The following is a 17414-nucleotide window of genomic DNA, read 5'->3' as shown; positions in this document are numbered from 1 at the left end:
CGTCTTATCAGTTTTTCCTTCGTATTTGGCTGCCTGTTTTATCGTACCTAAAGCGGTGTTTATCATCCTTCCATATCAGCACCGACCGAGTAGGTATCAAATTTCCAACAAATACCCAATCTACCACGAATTTGTTATCTACCAAAAGTTCCCATGCATATTATCCCCCATCCAGGTGGCAGGATCGTCGGAACAGGTTGCCTACTCCTCCCGGCATCGGTAACTGATTGGAACTGATGACTGATGATGGAAAAGCCGTGGTAATAAGAGCCATCAAAACATTGCGACGACGACGACGAGTCCGAGCCGAAACAGCAGCACACGATGATAACTGCTGATAAGGATTCGTCATTCACCACACCGGAGCCGAAGATCGAAGACAACGACGACTACTTCGCCAAGGAGTTCAGTTTAGTAGCGTGCTCCTGCGCGTAAACGGACCAATCCAGCCAGTCTTAAGTCGTTTCCAGCCGGTAGTGGACGTGTGTGTTCTGTTAGCGAAAAGAGTGTACAGTTTACGAGTGCCCAGTTGGGAAGGAAGGAAGGAAGGAAGGAAGGATTATCAGTCCGATTCGTCTAGTGCCATTATTTCGAGAAGAAATGGATGAATTTGCATTGTGTTGGAATAACTTTGCGGATAACATAGCCAGTGGGTTCCAGAACCTGTACGACCGGGGCGACCTGGTCGACGTGACAATTGCTTGCGATGGCAAGCTGCTGAAGGCGCATAAAATTGTACTGGCCATCTGCAGCCCGTACTTCCAGGAGATGTTCACGAGCAACCCGTGCAAGCACCCGATCAGTGAGTATTACCAGCGTTTACAAATTATCAATGTTTGTTTTATTTTTTTTTACAAAGTGTGGTCGGGTATCGTGTGAAAAGCACATTGTCAGCATTATTTTTCAGCTCATAGTTCAGTTGCTAAATCTAATTATGCTCTATGGATTATTGATTGCGATAGGCGACCTTCGTCTCGTATTACTTGGTTAGTTTAACATTTTTTATGACTAATTTAAATGGAATGTTCGTTGGCGGAGAGGTGATGGAATTATTTGGAGGGATTCCTTCCACTCGGAAATCCATAAATGAAAAGAATAAATCATCAGAAGTAGGTAATCATTTGTAATAAACCAGTTTGTGAAGCAATCTCAGCGTGATCAGTGATTTGTCTAGTCGGTCCAAATAGTGCTCAAAGAGCATAAAATAACATTCCAGTTAGGGCGTAAAAGCCAATGGGTACTTAGATGTTTCCTCTGAATAAATTTTCAGCATGATTTAATTTAATATTTGCATAAATTATATGATAGAATTGTTAAAAAGAATTCAGATTAATCCATCCATCAATGACACGTGCCTTCCTCGTCCCAACGTCCAACCGGGATAAGATTCAAGAGCTAGATTGAATGTATCGCCAAAAGGTTGACTGTAAATTCATGATTACCAATTCGCGATATATTCCACGAAAAGTTGACCGACAATATAAAACCATCCATGAACATGCTTGGCATGCACAGTTCTACACATGACACCAACTGCTCATTTGTTAATAACTTTTCACTCAGTTGTTGACATTTTTAAAAGTAATCGATAGATTAGGATCATAGTTTACTATAGATATGCAAAGAGTAGCCAAATCTTAACGTTTAAATCAATACCAATGAATTTTTACACTTAAAATCCGAGATGTGCAGCGAGCATTTCTCACTTCATTTTTACAACGCAAAAACAAATACAGTTTATTGAAATCTACTTGTTTTACATATCTATAACAAGCTTAAACTCTATTTTATCTACTGCTTCAAACAGAACTATGTTGCTCCTGCAGCCTTACCAATTAATTGCAACCCATTGGTCCTTCTTCCCGGGTGCTACAATTTCTCCTGTCTTGTCCTGCAGCGAGAGCGCCAATGCCTGTGTCAAGGACTAATCTTCGGACAAGTTACTCTAAACGCACGTTAACAAATGTTCGATCACTACAGTTGCCAGACGGTAATGAAACTCTACTACGCTATTACCATCTACTACTACTGTTGACGCAGCAAGTCAGTTGTATAGCTGGCGATCCTTTTCATGTCTCAATCTGAAAGCCGGTTCTCCGAGCTGCTGTCGTATTAGCCCCAAATAATCCTTCCGTCGGTTGTGCTTTTTCATTAAACAAACAACAGCGTCGTCGCACAGTGGTCCAGATCTGTAAAAACCCGGTCAAAAGTGATTATCTCACGAACGATGCATTTTAGACATGTGGTGTCTTCAGGAAAGTCTCTGGATATGAAAAGCCCCTTCTTATGACATTGACAGATCAATGATTAATCCCTCTAGAAGTGAGATCGAAAATTTATTTTTGTCAAAGTTTCATATTTTGGATCGGTGTCTTCGGCAAAGTTTTAGAAAATATCATAACAAGAAACTTTGCTGAAGGCACTAGGTGTCGATTTCTTTACCCTATTGAAATATGGAACGTTTTTTATAGAAACCCCCTTAATTTAAGTTTTTGCACAATAACAATGTTCATTCAACTGCTACAGGCTTAAAACGTTCTACAAAAATTTTCAAAACATCAAAACACACAAAATTTCTGAACATTATAGGATACTAAATTGCATAATAGGTCAGTTATTATTGATTTTTCCGAAAAAATAATAATTTTTGGCCACTTAATTATGATTTACTACCATTCTCCACGAAATCTGCATAACGTTTTTGGTGCAACGTACATAGCATGCGTTGCTTTTTTGTGTACCCTTCGGTCTTTCAAAATCACATGGTTGTGAGTCCGCACGTGTTTTTCGAGAGATTAAAATTCCAGTATCCAAATCGTGTACTTGAAGCCGAAATTGAGCAGGTTTGTTTATCCCTTCTTATCATTTGAATAGTGAATTAATTACGTTTTTCATAGAATGAAGCCATTTTCTTCAACGCGACGGAAGCTGCTAGAAATTATCCGTGAGAAATCAGCTTTTAGTAGAGGTGAGCAGAAAAACCACGTCACTTCTTATGTGTTGAATTGCGTTTGTTCATTGAATGCAACAAATCCAACGGATCTCATCATTCAACATGTTCGAAGCATAATTTCATCATTTTGTGGTATGTTTTGATTATTAATACTAACTACCAATAGCTTAAGACCCATTCAATATATCTGAAATAGACAAGCTTTATGAGCGATGGGACAAATGTCACAGAAAATTTTCTACTTTTGAAGCTAAGTATAGTAAGTGGCTTGATGAGGATGTTTTGTTTTATATCGAGGATACTTCTGTGGAAATGAAGGAAAAGGAGGCGAATAAAGGTCGGCCATCTGTGGCTTTCGAGAATTCGTCAGCTCGCAGTAAGTGGCGGAAAACAGAGACACTCAGAGAGCAGCATAGTGGTGCAGAGTTGCTGCATGCAGCTGCCATGCAGTTCAGAACCGTTGGGAATGAGTCTGCAGCAAAGCTGCTTCAATTTGTTGCTGAAAATCCTCAAAAAGCCAGTGATTTTCTTGATGCGTACAAGAATACAGAGATGCATTCATTGCCTGTCAAACTGACTCCTGAGGAAGGTGTTTCATTGATCATTGAAGCTGATCTAAGTAAAAATCAATATAATTTACTTAGGTCTGTTGGAAAAGCGCACCTGCTGACATTTTCCCTGCATATAATGTGGTACTAGAGGCCAAGAAAAAAGCGTACCCCCCAGCAGAAGCTATCACAGTATCTGAAACAAATGCAGAAGTTAAGCTCCAGGATTTGGTAGACTTGGACGCTAAAAGGATCGCGGAACACTTGGAAAGTGAAGGATTGTTGGAAAATTCAATTGAGATTAGATTGGAGTTGCTGCATAAGTGGGGCTGTGATGGCAGTAGTGGGCACTCACTGTATAAACAGTCGATTTCCTCCGAGTCTTCAGATGATAGCTCTGTACTGTTGACAGCTATAGTGCCACTACAGTTGAGAACTATCAATGAATCCGGTCCTCCAATCACCATTTGGACAAATCCTGTGCCCTCGTCAACAAGGTTTTGCAAGCCTATCCGCATACAATTCATAAAAGAAAATAAAATAACCTTGAAGCGTGAAGAACAGTATGTATCTGACCAAATTGCGTCACTGCAGCCATCCATGGTACAACTGAAAAATGGAAATGAGTTGAAAATATATCATCGTCTCAGTATGACCATGATTGACGGAAAAGCTCGAACCATCCTGACGGATACGTCATCGATGGCTACCTGCTATGCCTGTGGAGCAACTCCATCCGCAATGGCTGTGGATCAAGTGTTATTGCGACCAGTAAACGCTTCAACATTTAAATACGGAATTGCAGTTCTTCATGCACGGATTCGCTTTCTGGAGCTAGAGTTGCATGTTTCCTACAAAATGGAGCTTAAAAAATGGAGCGTAAACCAGCAATTGTATAAAGAAAGGAAAGAGATGATCCAGAAACGATTAAAGGAAGAACTGGGATTGCTCGTCGATGTTGTCAAGCCAGGAAGCGGAACTACCAATGATGGCAATACGGCTCGCAAATTTTTTGATAATATTTCCATTGTGGCAGATATCACTGGGTTCGACAGAGAAATTATGGAGCGATTCTCGGTGATTTTAACTACTCTAGCCTGTGGTCGCGAAATTGATACCGAGAAGTTCAGAATATTCGCACTGGAGACAGCCCGTTTATTTGAGAAAAAGTATCCTTGGTCCTACATGCCATCATCAGTTCACTTTATACTAATTCATGGTGCTGATGTAATGGAGTCGATGGAGCTTCCGATGGGTCTTTACTCGGAAGAAGCGTTAGAAGCTCGGAATAAAAATGTAAGGTCATTTCGAGAGCATCGGACGCGAAAGACCTCTCGCCAAGCCACAATGACGGATCTGTTGCAAAGATTAATTTTAACGGGTAAGAAAATTCTTTTAAAAACAGGAAAAATAAGAAATAACATATCTCTTGGTTTATTACAGGCGATATACTTTTGTCAATGACCAGACCAATGAAATCCAAGTTATCCCAAACATTACCTGATGCTGTGCAAAATTTGTTGAAATTATAATGCATGAATGAAGACTGTTTGAAATTAGCCAAGTTTTTATATAATATTAATATCTGTTACTTAATATGTACGTTTACCAAACCATGATTGTGCCAAGCTAACAATAAAGTATTAGCAATACTGAAAAAGAAGTTAGGCTTTGAAAAAATAAAGAAAGCTTAATTTTGTTTTGCGGAAGCAAATCGCCATCAAACTGCAAAAACATATATTTTTCAATAAAAATAAAGAATTACTTCTATTTGAGAATACAGTACGGTGGAATATTTTGAAAATATGTGGTCCTACTTTGAAGCAGTAGAGGTTCAAAGAATATTATATGTACGAAAAACTCAATATTAAGGTGTTTTCCATAGAAAACATCGCATATTACGCATTATGTTACCTCTAACTCATGTTTCTGCATGAAATGTCGAATGTTTTGATAAAAACACACCTAAACGATTATTTTGCAATTGATTTCATCGTGGGATTTCGTGGAGAATGGTAGTAAATCATAATTAGGTGGCCAAAAATTATTATTTTTTCGGAAAAATCAATAATAACTGACCTATTATGCAATTTAGTATCCTATAATGTTCAGAAATTTTGTGTGTTTTGATGTTTTGAAAAATGTTGTAGAACATTTCAAACCAGTAGCAGTTAAATGAAAATTGTTATAGAGCAAAAACTTAAATTAAGGGGGTTTCTATAAAAAACGTTCCATATTTCAATGGGGTAAAGAAATGGACACCTAGTGTCTTCAGCAAAGTTTCTTGTTATGATATTTTCTAAAACTTTGCCGAAGACACCGATCCAAAATATGAAACTTTGACAAAAATAAATTTTCGTTCTCACTTCTAGGGGGATTAATCATTGATCTGTCAATGTCATAAGAAGGGGCTTTTCATATCCAGAAACTTTCCTGAAGACACAACATGTCTAAAATGCATCGTTCGTGAGATAATCACTTTTGACCGGGTTTTTACAGATCTGGACCACTGTGACAGTGCTCTGGGTTTTCGTAGGCGTACTTCGGTTCTCGTGAAAAGGACCTAGCAAATTATTTACAAAAGTTGATAGGCTATTTCCAAATGTCACGCGAGCATTATTCATGTGTTCATTTTTAGTAAACAGGGCCCCGCTGTTGTGTAACTTTTTGTCGAGTGAGTGAACTTAAATCCATCCGTGCACTCGTCTATTGGTATTACATACACGCTTCCAGGTTCGAAAATATTCTTTTCAATCCTGGCATGTAGGGAAATGCAGGTAATGTCGGCCTAAGTGTCCCTAATTTAGGCCCATACATAAATTCAGCAATCGACTAAATTTTCAATAGCAACCATAAATATCCATTAGTAACGTCCCAATAACGCGTTCATCTAGATAAAATTGATAAATAGCAGATCCATAGGCCAACATTAGAGACATTTCCCCTAGTTAGTTTAATTTTGATATTTAATTTGTAAACAATAATTTGGACAGCTCTCACCTGCTCTTCCGCCGCCGTTAATTGCTTCCTTTGGAATCTCTTGGACTTTTTCTCTAACACTTCGTATTTTATTCCGTGCTTCACCGGCAATTTCCTTCCGTAGATCGCCCTTGGTTGGTTCTAACATGATTCCGCCTTTTCCGGGTTTTTTCTTGTTTTCCGAGGGAGATAAATCTGCACTAATTTCCGTTTCTGATTCGATGTTGACTCCTTCCTCGCTGGATGGCGTGGTCGGTTTCATGTCCACCATCTGTCACTGCATAAGGCTGTCCACGAGTTTACCAAGAACTTTTGATAGATCACAGTAGAACAGTTACTGGCAGTTTATTCTCATATGAATTTCTGCTTTGTTTATGCTTAAATTCAGCACCATTAACACCAGAGAACTGTCAGTTCCACTGAGAAACGTCTCTTGGATCACCTTACTGGCATGGTGATCTGGGACGAGACTCACGTCCTAAGTCGCTGGTCCACCGAGCGCTCCGTGTGCGAAAAGAGAATGAAAGAAATACGAAAGGGATCAGTTTCAAAACGTGACAGTTTCATCAGATTCCCCAACTAACCGTACTGAAGCAAAGTAAGTAAATCTTGTTTTCTGAGTAGACATTGCATGAAAGAACGTTTTAACAAAAAGTTTAAAAAATTTGACTCAAAGCTCTTGTTGTATGATTTTTTTTTTTAATTTTTAAGTGTCCACACACTTAAATTTTTTTGCCCAGATGGCCACCACCGAGCAGGTCGGCATTTTATTTTGCAGGATCTCAGAAAAAAAAACTTGCCGATATTCAGCTAACAAACAAACATTTTGCTGAATCTCGGCAAGTTTTTCACTAAGATCCAGTAAAATAAAATGCCGAGATGCTCGGTGGTGTCCATCTCGGCAAAAAATCTAAGTGTGTGGACACTTAAAAATTAAAAAATCATACAACAAGAGATTTAGGTCAAATTTTTAATTTTTTTGTAAAAACGTTTTTTCATGCAATGTCTACTTTTTAGCTTTGTCTCAGACGTCATTTCGAATGGAAGTGACGGTTTTGAGTTATGATTTGTTAAAATATATTGCCATTGGATTTTTTTTGCGAGATTCAAAACAGCGCAAATGAAAATTATTGAACATAACTATTCATAGTTTTATGCAAATCGATGAAGGTCGCGTCAGATCGATTCGTTATTTGACTTAGAGCTGCTCTTTGTGGGAGCTAATATTTGTGCTTTGGACATTTTGTGGTTATAGGTAATATGACCAAAAGTTGATGTTCTACGATTTTTGTCAGTTTTAAAGTTTCCATAGTTTATATATTCCAAAAGTTTACATTTTTCATGTGCTTTTCTTTAAACAAAAAGTTATAAATAATGAAGATATAGGCACAGACAAACAGACATAACACTCGCAAATTGTTCATCGAACAAGCATTTAACGGTCAATTTAAAAGTATAGTAGTTGGTAGTACCGCCACCTGTGGCGCGCATAGTCATTTCCCTTGGATTTGACGTTTACGCACTACCGCCATCTGTTCAGCGTACTACCCACCACAGTGTACTCAACAGATGGCGGTAATGTTTTAGCGACGATGTTTTTCAGTGAGACATATTCAATGTGTTATGTCTGTTTGTCTGTGATATAGGGGAAATGGCTCTAATGTTGGCCTATGGATCTAAGATTGGGCCCATCGCTAAAAATCTGATATTTATCAATTTTATCTAGTTGAATGCGTCATGGATATTTTTGGTCGCTATTGAAAATTTAATCGATTGCTGAATTTATGTACGGGCACAAATTAGAGGCATTTAGGTCGACATTACATCCATTTCCCCTAATTGTTTGAAATAGGTACCGAAGACTTTTTAATTTGAACCCCGCTAATCTGCAACTAAAAATTGCTCAAACATCATTCAGCATGTGGAATGGAGGAAAGCGAAATGGAACGCGGAATCAATTCAAAACAGCAAATAAGGCTACCAGAAACATGCATTTCTGATGCTGATAGGGTTACTAGAAGTGCAAATTAAAAATGAACCCCGTTAATTAGGTTCTGCAGCGTGACGTCACGAATGAACTCAGTGTTAATCGGCTGAACCTTTTTGACAGTTCAGTGGTACTGTTTACAAGCACTTAGTTGTTTTTTCGAAAAATATATATTTTAAAATTTCCGTATTTTAACTTGAAAATTTTCGAGGAACAGTGCATTGCAAGGATGTTGCTCGTGAACATTGCAGAAATGTGGTTTACATCTCACTGCAGTCTGAAAAATTATCGAGAAAATCCACCCAAGAAAAAATCGGCTAAGTCCACGTAAACAGTACCACTAAACTGTCATCAGATTGAGGTTAACCCCGACGGTGCAAAACCTAATATGCATGAAGTGTCGCTCATATCAGCGGAAGTCCACGGTTTATTAATTTTTAACATTTTTTAATTAAAAAACCTGCTGTGTAGGGGAAACTGGGGCAGTTTGTCTACCTTAAAAAAATCATCACTAATCCTTTTGGAGGTTAATTTTTGTTCAATTTACCGTGGCATAATTAATGTATAGCCCATAGTCAACTAAGATTGCAGAATGTCGCTAACGTTTAATAAACTTTCATCGCCCAAGGAATGCATAAATCATAATGCAGAATAATTCTTCCCGAACCACATTCGAGTGACAGCCTGCCAAAAAGCACAACCAAATTTATTTGTATTCGCAGGTAGCTCCGTCCAAAAATTTTATCACAAATGATTCATCAACTTCAACACCGAACCGAACACAATCGATTGGCTGTAAACATCGGCAGCCTCATTTTGGAGTGACGAAAAAGGCACAAGTGTCACACAAGAGGGCTTAAGTCGGGTTCGATATCGTCTCACCATCGTCGTCACGTATCGTTCTCGCTGTATCTACCACCTACCTGCGACGCTGTGGTAGATAAAACCCAATAATAACTCACATAATAACTTCAAGTGGCCCGATAGGCGAAAACAGAAGATAACTAATATAAGCTGTTTGTGAATCGTCTTGTCGAACACGATGTTCCTGTAGGTGCCTACCTATATATGCGGTGCTGCTGGTTAACAACCGAAGGCGACGAGGGTCGGGAAGATGAGTAAGAAGAGTCTTTATCAAATGTATGCCTACCATTACTGTCCATCGCTTCGCATCGGTTACAGAAAGCGCCGATAAATTGTATTGATACCAGTCAGGGTAGTTACTGATGACCATAAGGAGATTTGCTTCCTGTGTCGAGTCATGTGAATAAATCCGCAACCTTAAAACCCTTGTTTGTTCAAATGAGGAAAGCTAATCCTATCCGGCCTCTCAAGGAGCTTCACTCAACAACTATATCTGTAAATAGCCTAAATTTGGATTCCATCGAGTATAGCTATATGCGTTTATCTAATCGTGCTTATCGTTCCCTCGATACTTGAATTGCGCTGTTCGCGTCGATATCGTGAACGATTCGAACCGTCTCTCTGTCTTCGAGGCGTATTTTCCTTCTTCTTGGATTTACGATGATGTACCGATAAAACGCCTTCGATACCCTAGCCACGATAATATTATCGACTTATCGAGTCGCATATTGTTATTACAGACGTGTTGGTTATCGTCGACGACAATGAGGCCACGTGTTCCACCTTAGTCTTATGCTATCTTTTCTTCCCTTCCTTTGCAGTTGTTCTCAAAGATGTTTCGGTCAACGTGATGCAAGAACTGCTGCAGTTTATGTACCAAGGCGAGGTCAACGTCAAACATTCCGAGCTGCAGAGCTTCATGAAGATTGCCGAAACGTTGCAAATCAAAGGTCTGACGGCTTCGCATAAGAACGATCGTAGCCCTACGCCATCGGCCCAGCCAGCCCCCGCCCACCTCAACAGTAATCGGGCATCCACTAGTCAGCTGGACCCGTCGAAGCTGAATTCCTACCTGGCCGCGGCCGCCAAGGATAGTCTGAAACGGGTTGCCGATGGCACCTCCGATCAATATCCGATCCACTACCCCAAGAAAGCCATCAAACGCTCGACCGACAGCATGGAGCAGGATAGCAACTCGGAATGTATGGACAATCTCAGCTCGGATGAAGCGTACATCCCGGCGTCACCTCAGGTTTCGATGGTCGAACAGTCGTTTTCAACTGCCCGTCAGTTTGACCTGTCGAACGTCAAACGGGAGGCGACCAACGATTCTCTAACGTCGCCCCAGCAAAGTCCCACAAATTTAGCCACCTCGGCGGCGGCAATGGGTGCGGCGGCAGCAGCTGCGGCCGCCGGCATGAAGCTGGGCTTCTCCAGTACGCCTACGCATCCGTCGGCAACGGCAGCGGCACTGCATCCGATGTTCGGCGGATTCGATCACAATAGCACCAGCTTCAGCGGGCTTTCAACCAGTTTGGCTTCGATGAGTGGAAACGGTGCCAGTGGCGTAGGGCCGGGAGCAGCATCAGGTGAGGCTGGTAATAGCACAAGTGGCATGAAGATGGGGTCGATGGATTATCCCAGTGATTACGGTTCGGATTACGGCAAGGGCGGAATACTACCCATACACATGGATATACCGGCGGGTAAGTGTTGATTGATGTGCTAGCGTTGTATTTACTGTTCGATTAGATGCTTCATTTTATGGAATGTTTCCTATGCACTGCTTGCTGTGAATAATCCGATTTTCGTTTCGATGAATTCATGTTTTTGCGCACTCAACAGTATTATTCAATAGTTCCAATCGGTTTATTATCCTCGAATGTATTTTTGATTAGGCTTGCCTGATGATGATTGATTGTCTTCCGGAATTGGTCGTTAGTTTTTGGTCATATCTCAAAAACGGCAAGAGACACCACTCTGAAATTTTCACCAGTTAGAGATAAGAAGTTTTCAAGCATGACAAAAAAAAATCATTGAGAAGCTTTGTACACAGAAAATGTAAATAATATTTGATAGCTTTAGACAAGTCATCTTGTCTAATTAAAAAAAGCAGTGTTACGAAAGTTTCAAAAAATTAAGCTCACCTATGAATTTTCCTTGTGAAATTCAAGTACGCATCACTACTAATCGATGCAATATTCGGTTCACTGATCCTTTCATCAAATGAATATTTTGGAAACTACATCTCAAATAGTGGAACTTACGTCTGCACAGTTACTATATATCAGAGGAAAAGCGAAGTGGCAAAGCAAATCAATTCATTTAATCGTGTCCTTAAAGGCGTCCCTTGAAAAAATGCTTAACGATAAGTTCGGGGTGATGTAGATTCATTAGAAAAGTTGTCTTTACCCTGACAATGGTTTTCCCTGATTTCCTTGCCATGTTTCTCCACCGTGAAAATTTTCGTGGAAAACATTTTTCAGATTACCTATATATTTTATGAATTGCTGAGATAATTTCCTTATCCTTTCTATGAAGGTTGGTTCATGAATTATGAACTTTCAAAGTGCATGATGCCCGGGAAACCTAATCTAATCTAATCTAACACCAACCCAGCCAGTTCTTGAAAGCATCCCGGAAAATGATTGACCCCCATCACTTGTCTTGTCTATTTGATATATGTTTCACATCGAAGATGCGTCATACATACCAAAACGGTCAGGCCTACTGTGCAGCATTTAAGGGGCAATATGATTAAGAAAACATCGGACTGGTTTAAATCGAAGATTTAAATACGTTGCATCAGAATCCAATAAATAGATGAACCGTGGACATCTCGTACCATACTTTGCGTTTTTGGTAATGGTTGGTTGGTTGGAAGCATCTTAGCAAGGTTAAGTGATGCTCCCTTTTCCGCTGACGGTTGGGACATGAGCACTAACTCTTGTCCTAGCCTTTTATGCCTTATGCTATTACGTCATTACTCGCTTTCTGAAAAGAGATGAGGGAAAGGAGAAAGACGAAAGTAAAGGTTTATATATTCTCTTTGAACAATATTTTTGATTTGAAATGTCTCTAATGTTGGCCTATGGATCTAAGATTAGGCCCATCGCTAAAAATCTGCTATTTATCAATTTTATCTAGATGTACGCGTTATTGGGACGTTAGTAATGGATATTTTTGGTTGCTATTGAAAATTTAGTCGATTGCTGAATTTATGTATGGGCCCAAATTAGGGACACTTAGGATCCCTCTTTAAGGGTGGACTCCCATACAAATGAAACAGAAATTTCTGCATAACTCGAGAACTAATCAAGCAAATGGAAGCAAATTTGTCATAGATAAGAAGGGGGCTACGTACAATTTAGCATGCTTTTTTTTTTTAATTAGCGCATAAACTCAAGCTAATATTGAATCCCGAGCAAGGCCGGGCACACTCAGCTAGTACAATATAAAAATTCATAATGAGGGAGGTCACTACCCGAGTCTTGTCACTATTACCTAGACTTGAAAAGTAACAAGGACTTTTCCAGAATTTAACTATAACTAACGGATTTTTTTCCAGAATTTAACTATAACTAACGGAAACACCAGCACTTTATTCTATCGGCGAAAAAACAAACGCGGAGCGAAAGCCGAACTTGTAACTTACCATTTGTCAGGATCCAGCGAGGCATCCTTCAGATTACTCGCAATCTCCGAAAACCGGCGAGAGACCAGCAGCCGAGCACTTTTGCAAGCGGAAAACTAGCTGGTTTACGGCAACGTCGGCCACCGAATCACCAACCAAAAACTCGCGACGGACACATTATCAGCAACCGGATCGGGTTCAAACTCACCCACGGTGACGAGACTCTCGATAGAACTACACACCGAAAGTGATTCAATCCAACTATAGCACAATTTCATGAACACTTAAAACTCAATTCCAAAACCGCGGAAGAAAAACACGCAGCAAAAATAAGCCCCTCAAATTTCAAGCGCGGCTTACTGCGATCCATCCGGGATAGTAAACGAAGCTGATTTATGGCCAATCTTCGAATTGATTTGGTTAAAAGATAATGATTATTAATTTACATGCATTTCTAACCAAAGTGCCTTTGTAAATTCTTCTAGAGATTTCTGAAAGATGCAATTTTTGAAACAATTAAAATAGTCAAATTTTAAAATAAAATATTGATGCGTTATAAACATAAAAACACCAAGGGGTGTTCAACTCTGCACATCCCAATCTGTGCCGAAAGCTGTGTCAAGCATTGTGCCCTCGGTTGTGCCGAACGTGTCGCAGTGTGGCAATCAAGGTATCAGTCTCAATATTCTACGAGTTTGGCAACATTGCAGTTATGACTTTCGAGATTGTTTGTTTACATTTTCAAGTCGAGAACGGAAAAAAAAGTTGTGAACATAAATCTCGCATTACTTTTCAAATAGACCAATCTACATTGATCGATTCTCTTCATCGTCTCTCTCTTTTGTTAATAACTTGGCTGCATTCATATTTCTCGCGTAACATTTGAATAGGGCCTATCCTCGTTGATCGATTCTCTTCATCGACTTTCTCTTTGGTTTACCACGGCAACATAAACGAATTTCTCGCTAAACTCGCAGCACTGTTCAAGCTGAACATTGCATTAGGTCCTAAGTAACATTGACAGATTATCTTCGTCGACTTTCTCTTTGTATCCCCACGGCCAGTGATGGAAAAAATCAAGAAAATCCAAAATCAGGAACGGTCGAAAATCACTGCTGATCTTGAGATCAGCAAAATCACACAGCAGAAAATCAAGGCTGATATTATCTTAGCTGATCTTGAGAGTAGCAAAATCACACAGCAGAAAATCAAGGCTGATTGTAACCTTAGCTGATTTTGCGGTCACAAAAACCAAACGGAAAATCAATAGATTGGAATTACAGTCAAAGTAAAAATCCGACATCCACCGCCATTTTGGAATCCAATATGGCGGACCAATATTCAATATGGCGGCCCCCGGACTAGGAATATGCATTTAAACCCATGCAATATGGGTATCTGCGAAATGGGCTCGATGAGTGGAAGTAGAAAATTGACATCCGCCGCCATTTTGGAATTCAAGATGGTGGACCAAATTCCAATAGGCGGTCCCGGACATGGAATATACATCTAAACTCATGTAATATGGGTATCTGCAGAATGGGCTCTTGATTTCCAAAATGGCAGCGGATTTCAATTTTCCACTTCCACTCATCTAGCCTAGAAACACTAGAATAAGAGACCAGCGGAGACACTGTTATGATTCCAATCGAACTGTCAAAAGCAGTTCCAATCTGCAATGTTTACAAATGGTTTGCTTCAATTAGGGAGGAGTATTAAAATCGTTTAACAATCACTCATGAACTCGCTTGTCGGTGCATTGGCGAAGTCACTCGCAAGCAGTTACAAATGCAAGTGATGTCAGGATTGCTTTGATGTTTATCTTGTTGCCAAATTCATGTTTTTTTTCTCCGCATGGTCTCTTATTCCAGTGTTTCTAATCTAGTCTATTCCGTAGATACCCATATTGCATGGGTTTAGATGCATATTTCTTGTCCGGTGCCAACATATTGGATTTTGGTCCACCATCTTGAATTCCAAAATGGTGACGGATGTCAATTTTCCACTTTCCCTCATCGAGCCCCTCCCGCAGATACCCATATTGCATGGGTTTAGATGCATATTCCTAGTCCGGGGCCGCCATATTGGATTTTAGTCCACTATTTTGAATTCCAAAATGGCGGCGGATCTCAACTTTTCACTTCCTCTCATCGATCCCATTCCGCAGATACCCATATTTCATAGGTTTAGATGCATATTCCCTGTCCAGGGCCACCATATTGGATTTTGGTCCACCATCTTGAATTCCAAAATGGCGGTGGATCTCAATTTTCCACCTCCACTTAGCGAGCCCATTCCGCAGATACCCATATTGCATAGGTTTAGATGCACTTCCCCTCATCGATCCCATTCCGCAGATACCCATATTGCATGGGTTTAGATGCATATTCCTTGTCCAGGGTCGCCATATTGGATTTTGGTCCGCCATATTGGATTCCAAAATGGCGCCGGATGCCTATTTTCCACTTCCTTTCATCGAGCCCATTCCGCAGATACCCATATTGCATGAGTTTAGATGCATATTCCCTGTCCAGGGGCCGCCATATTGGATTTTGGTTAGTCATCTTGGATTTGCGGGAGCCATCTAGGGTTGAAATCCACCATTTTAATTTCATCCGGGATGTTGACTTAAATTTCGGAATTGCCCAAACTCTAGAATTTCACATATCTTCTAATCCTATGATTTCCGATGATATTGATCTTGGTTGATTTTGAGAATCGAAAATAACGGCTGATATTGGTCGAAAATCACGTTTGGATTTCGTGGTGATGATAGCTTGTGATTTTAGGTGATCTTGATCTTGAAAGATTGCTGATTTTGATTTTCTGATCTTGATTTTAGCCAACACTGCCCACGGCCATGCAAAGACATTCCCAGGTATTTTCAGCACACAAATCGATAAAAGAAGCTTTTATCTAGCATCTAACACTACAAAAACAACAAGTAACGGTTATGTGCTCAAGTTATTAACGGAAGAGAAAGTCGACGAAAAGAATCGATCAATGTTACTTAGGACCTAATGCAATGTTCAGCTTGAGTTCGACAGAAGATGATGTTAGCTTGCGCCTTAATTAACACACTGAATGGGAAATTCATTTGCAGTCGAGTTATTCGCGAAAGAGAAAATCGATGAAGAGATACGATCAACAATGATAGGCCCTTTTCTCGTGTTGTGCGAGATTTCAGGCTCATGTTTCTACATGGTATGCTAAAAGAAAGTACTTTTAGGCCGTGGCCAGAGTAGACGCGACACGCGACGCGACGCGACCAATTCAAAACAATCACAATTAAAATCATCTCTTAGATATTTTCTCAAATAGCAGGTTGCTAAGAAATTATTCCAAACACATCCAAGTGATGTTAAATCTCCAAAAACTCCTCAGGATATTTGTTCAAGACTTCAACTTGATCATGTCTCATTTTAAAGACCTTCACGTTCATATTCTCTCAAATAGCAGGTTTTTCAGAAAGCATTTCAAAGACCTCCAGCTTGATCATGGATCTCCAATAACTTCTCAGGATATTTTTTTAGACTTCAGCTTGATCAGGTATCATACTGAACTTCTCCAACTGCCCAACAATTCAAATAACATTTCCCAGTTATTCCCTCAAACTAATCCAAAGATCTCCGGGCGATCATCAAAATCTCCTCGGGGTATTTATTCAAGACTTCAGCTTGATCATGTATCATTTTAAAGATCGTCATCTGCCAAGAATTAAAATCACATAGCAAATAAATGATTCAAAAGATCTCCAGGAGATCATAGATCATAGAAAATCCTCAATATATTCGTTTTAGGCTACAGCTTGATCAGGTATCAATGGGAAGATCTTCAACTGCCCAACAATGAAAATCACATCTCTAATAGAGAGGGTCTAGTATAAGAGAGGAGCGGACTGCCTGGTTTTGAGCCAAACGAACTGTCACAGCCAGAGTCAACCGAGCAGCGCCTATCTTGATTGCATTGGCAGTGTTGCTAGAAACCACCCAGGCATAGGTTGCCAAGGCAGTTTGTTTTGAATCCGCTCCTCTCTTATACTAGACCCTTTCTAATCTCCAAGATATTCTCAAAGATTCCAGGTTGCTCAGTAATTATTTAAAATAACACCAAGTGATAAGCGATCAACTTGAGAACGTTAGGATTTTTTTTTACAATATTTCAGATTTTTTCTCATATGAAACAAGGCTGCTTAAAAATTATTCCAAAGTCCTTCATGTGTTTTAAGATCTTCATAAAGTAGTCTGAAAATTAGCTCAATACTTCAGCACAGACAAACAGACATAACACATTAAATATTTCTCACTGTAAAACATCGTGTGTAAACGTCAAACGCAAGAGAATTGACTATGCGCGCCACAGGTGGCGGTACTACCAACTACGATACTTTTAAATTATCCGTTAAATCGAAGACAACAAATCAAACGAATTTGATAGCAAAGATTACAT

General features: G+C 39.8%; 1 protein-coding gene across 2 annotated transcripts in view; it reads left to right on the top strand.

Annotated features, from left to right (window-relative positions):
• The window catches only part of LOC135699980 (protein abrupt-like), a 34364-nt gene continuing 16950 nt past the window's right edge, over positions 1-17414 (top strand). For both annotated transcript variants that reach the window (XM_065220321.1, XM_065220320.1), the window contains exons 1-3: positions 1-89; positions 176-802; positions 10153-11037. In XM_065220321.1, coding sequence (XP_065076393.1) covers positions 601-802; positions 10153-11037 — 1087 coding nt within the window. In that variant the 5' untranslated portion in view covers positions 1-89; positions 176-600. The remainder of the gene's footprint in view (positions 90-175; positions 803-10152; positions 11038-17414) is intronic.

This window comes from Ochlerotatus camptorhynchus, unplaced genomic scaffold, assembly GCF_037179485.1.
Source record: "Ochlerotatus camptorhynchus isolate MF236.1 unplaced genomic scaffold, CSIRO-AGI_Acam_v1.1 ptg000124l, whole genome shotgun sequence".
NCBI lineage: Eukaryota > Metazoa > Arthropoda > Insecta > Diptera > Culicidae > Ochlerotatus > Ochlerotatus camptorhynchus.
This window is presented reverse-complemented; position numbering and strand designations above follow the sequence as displayed.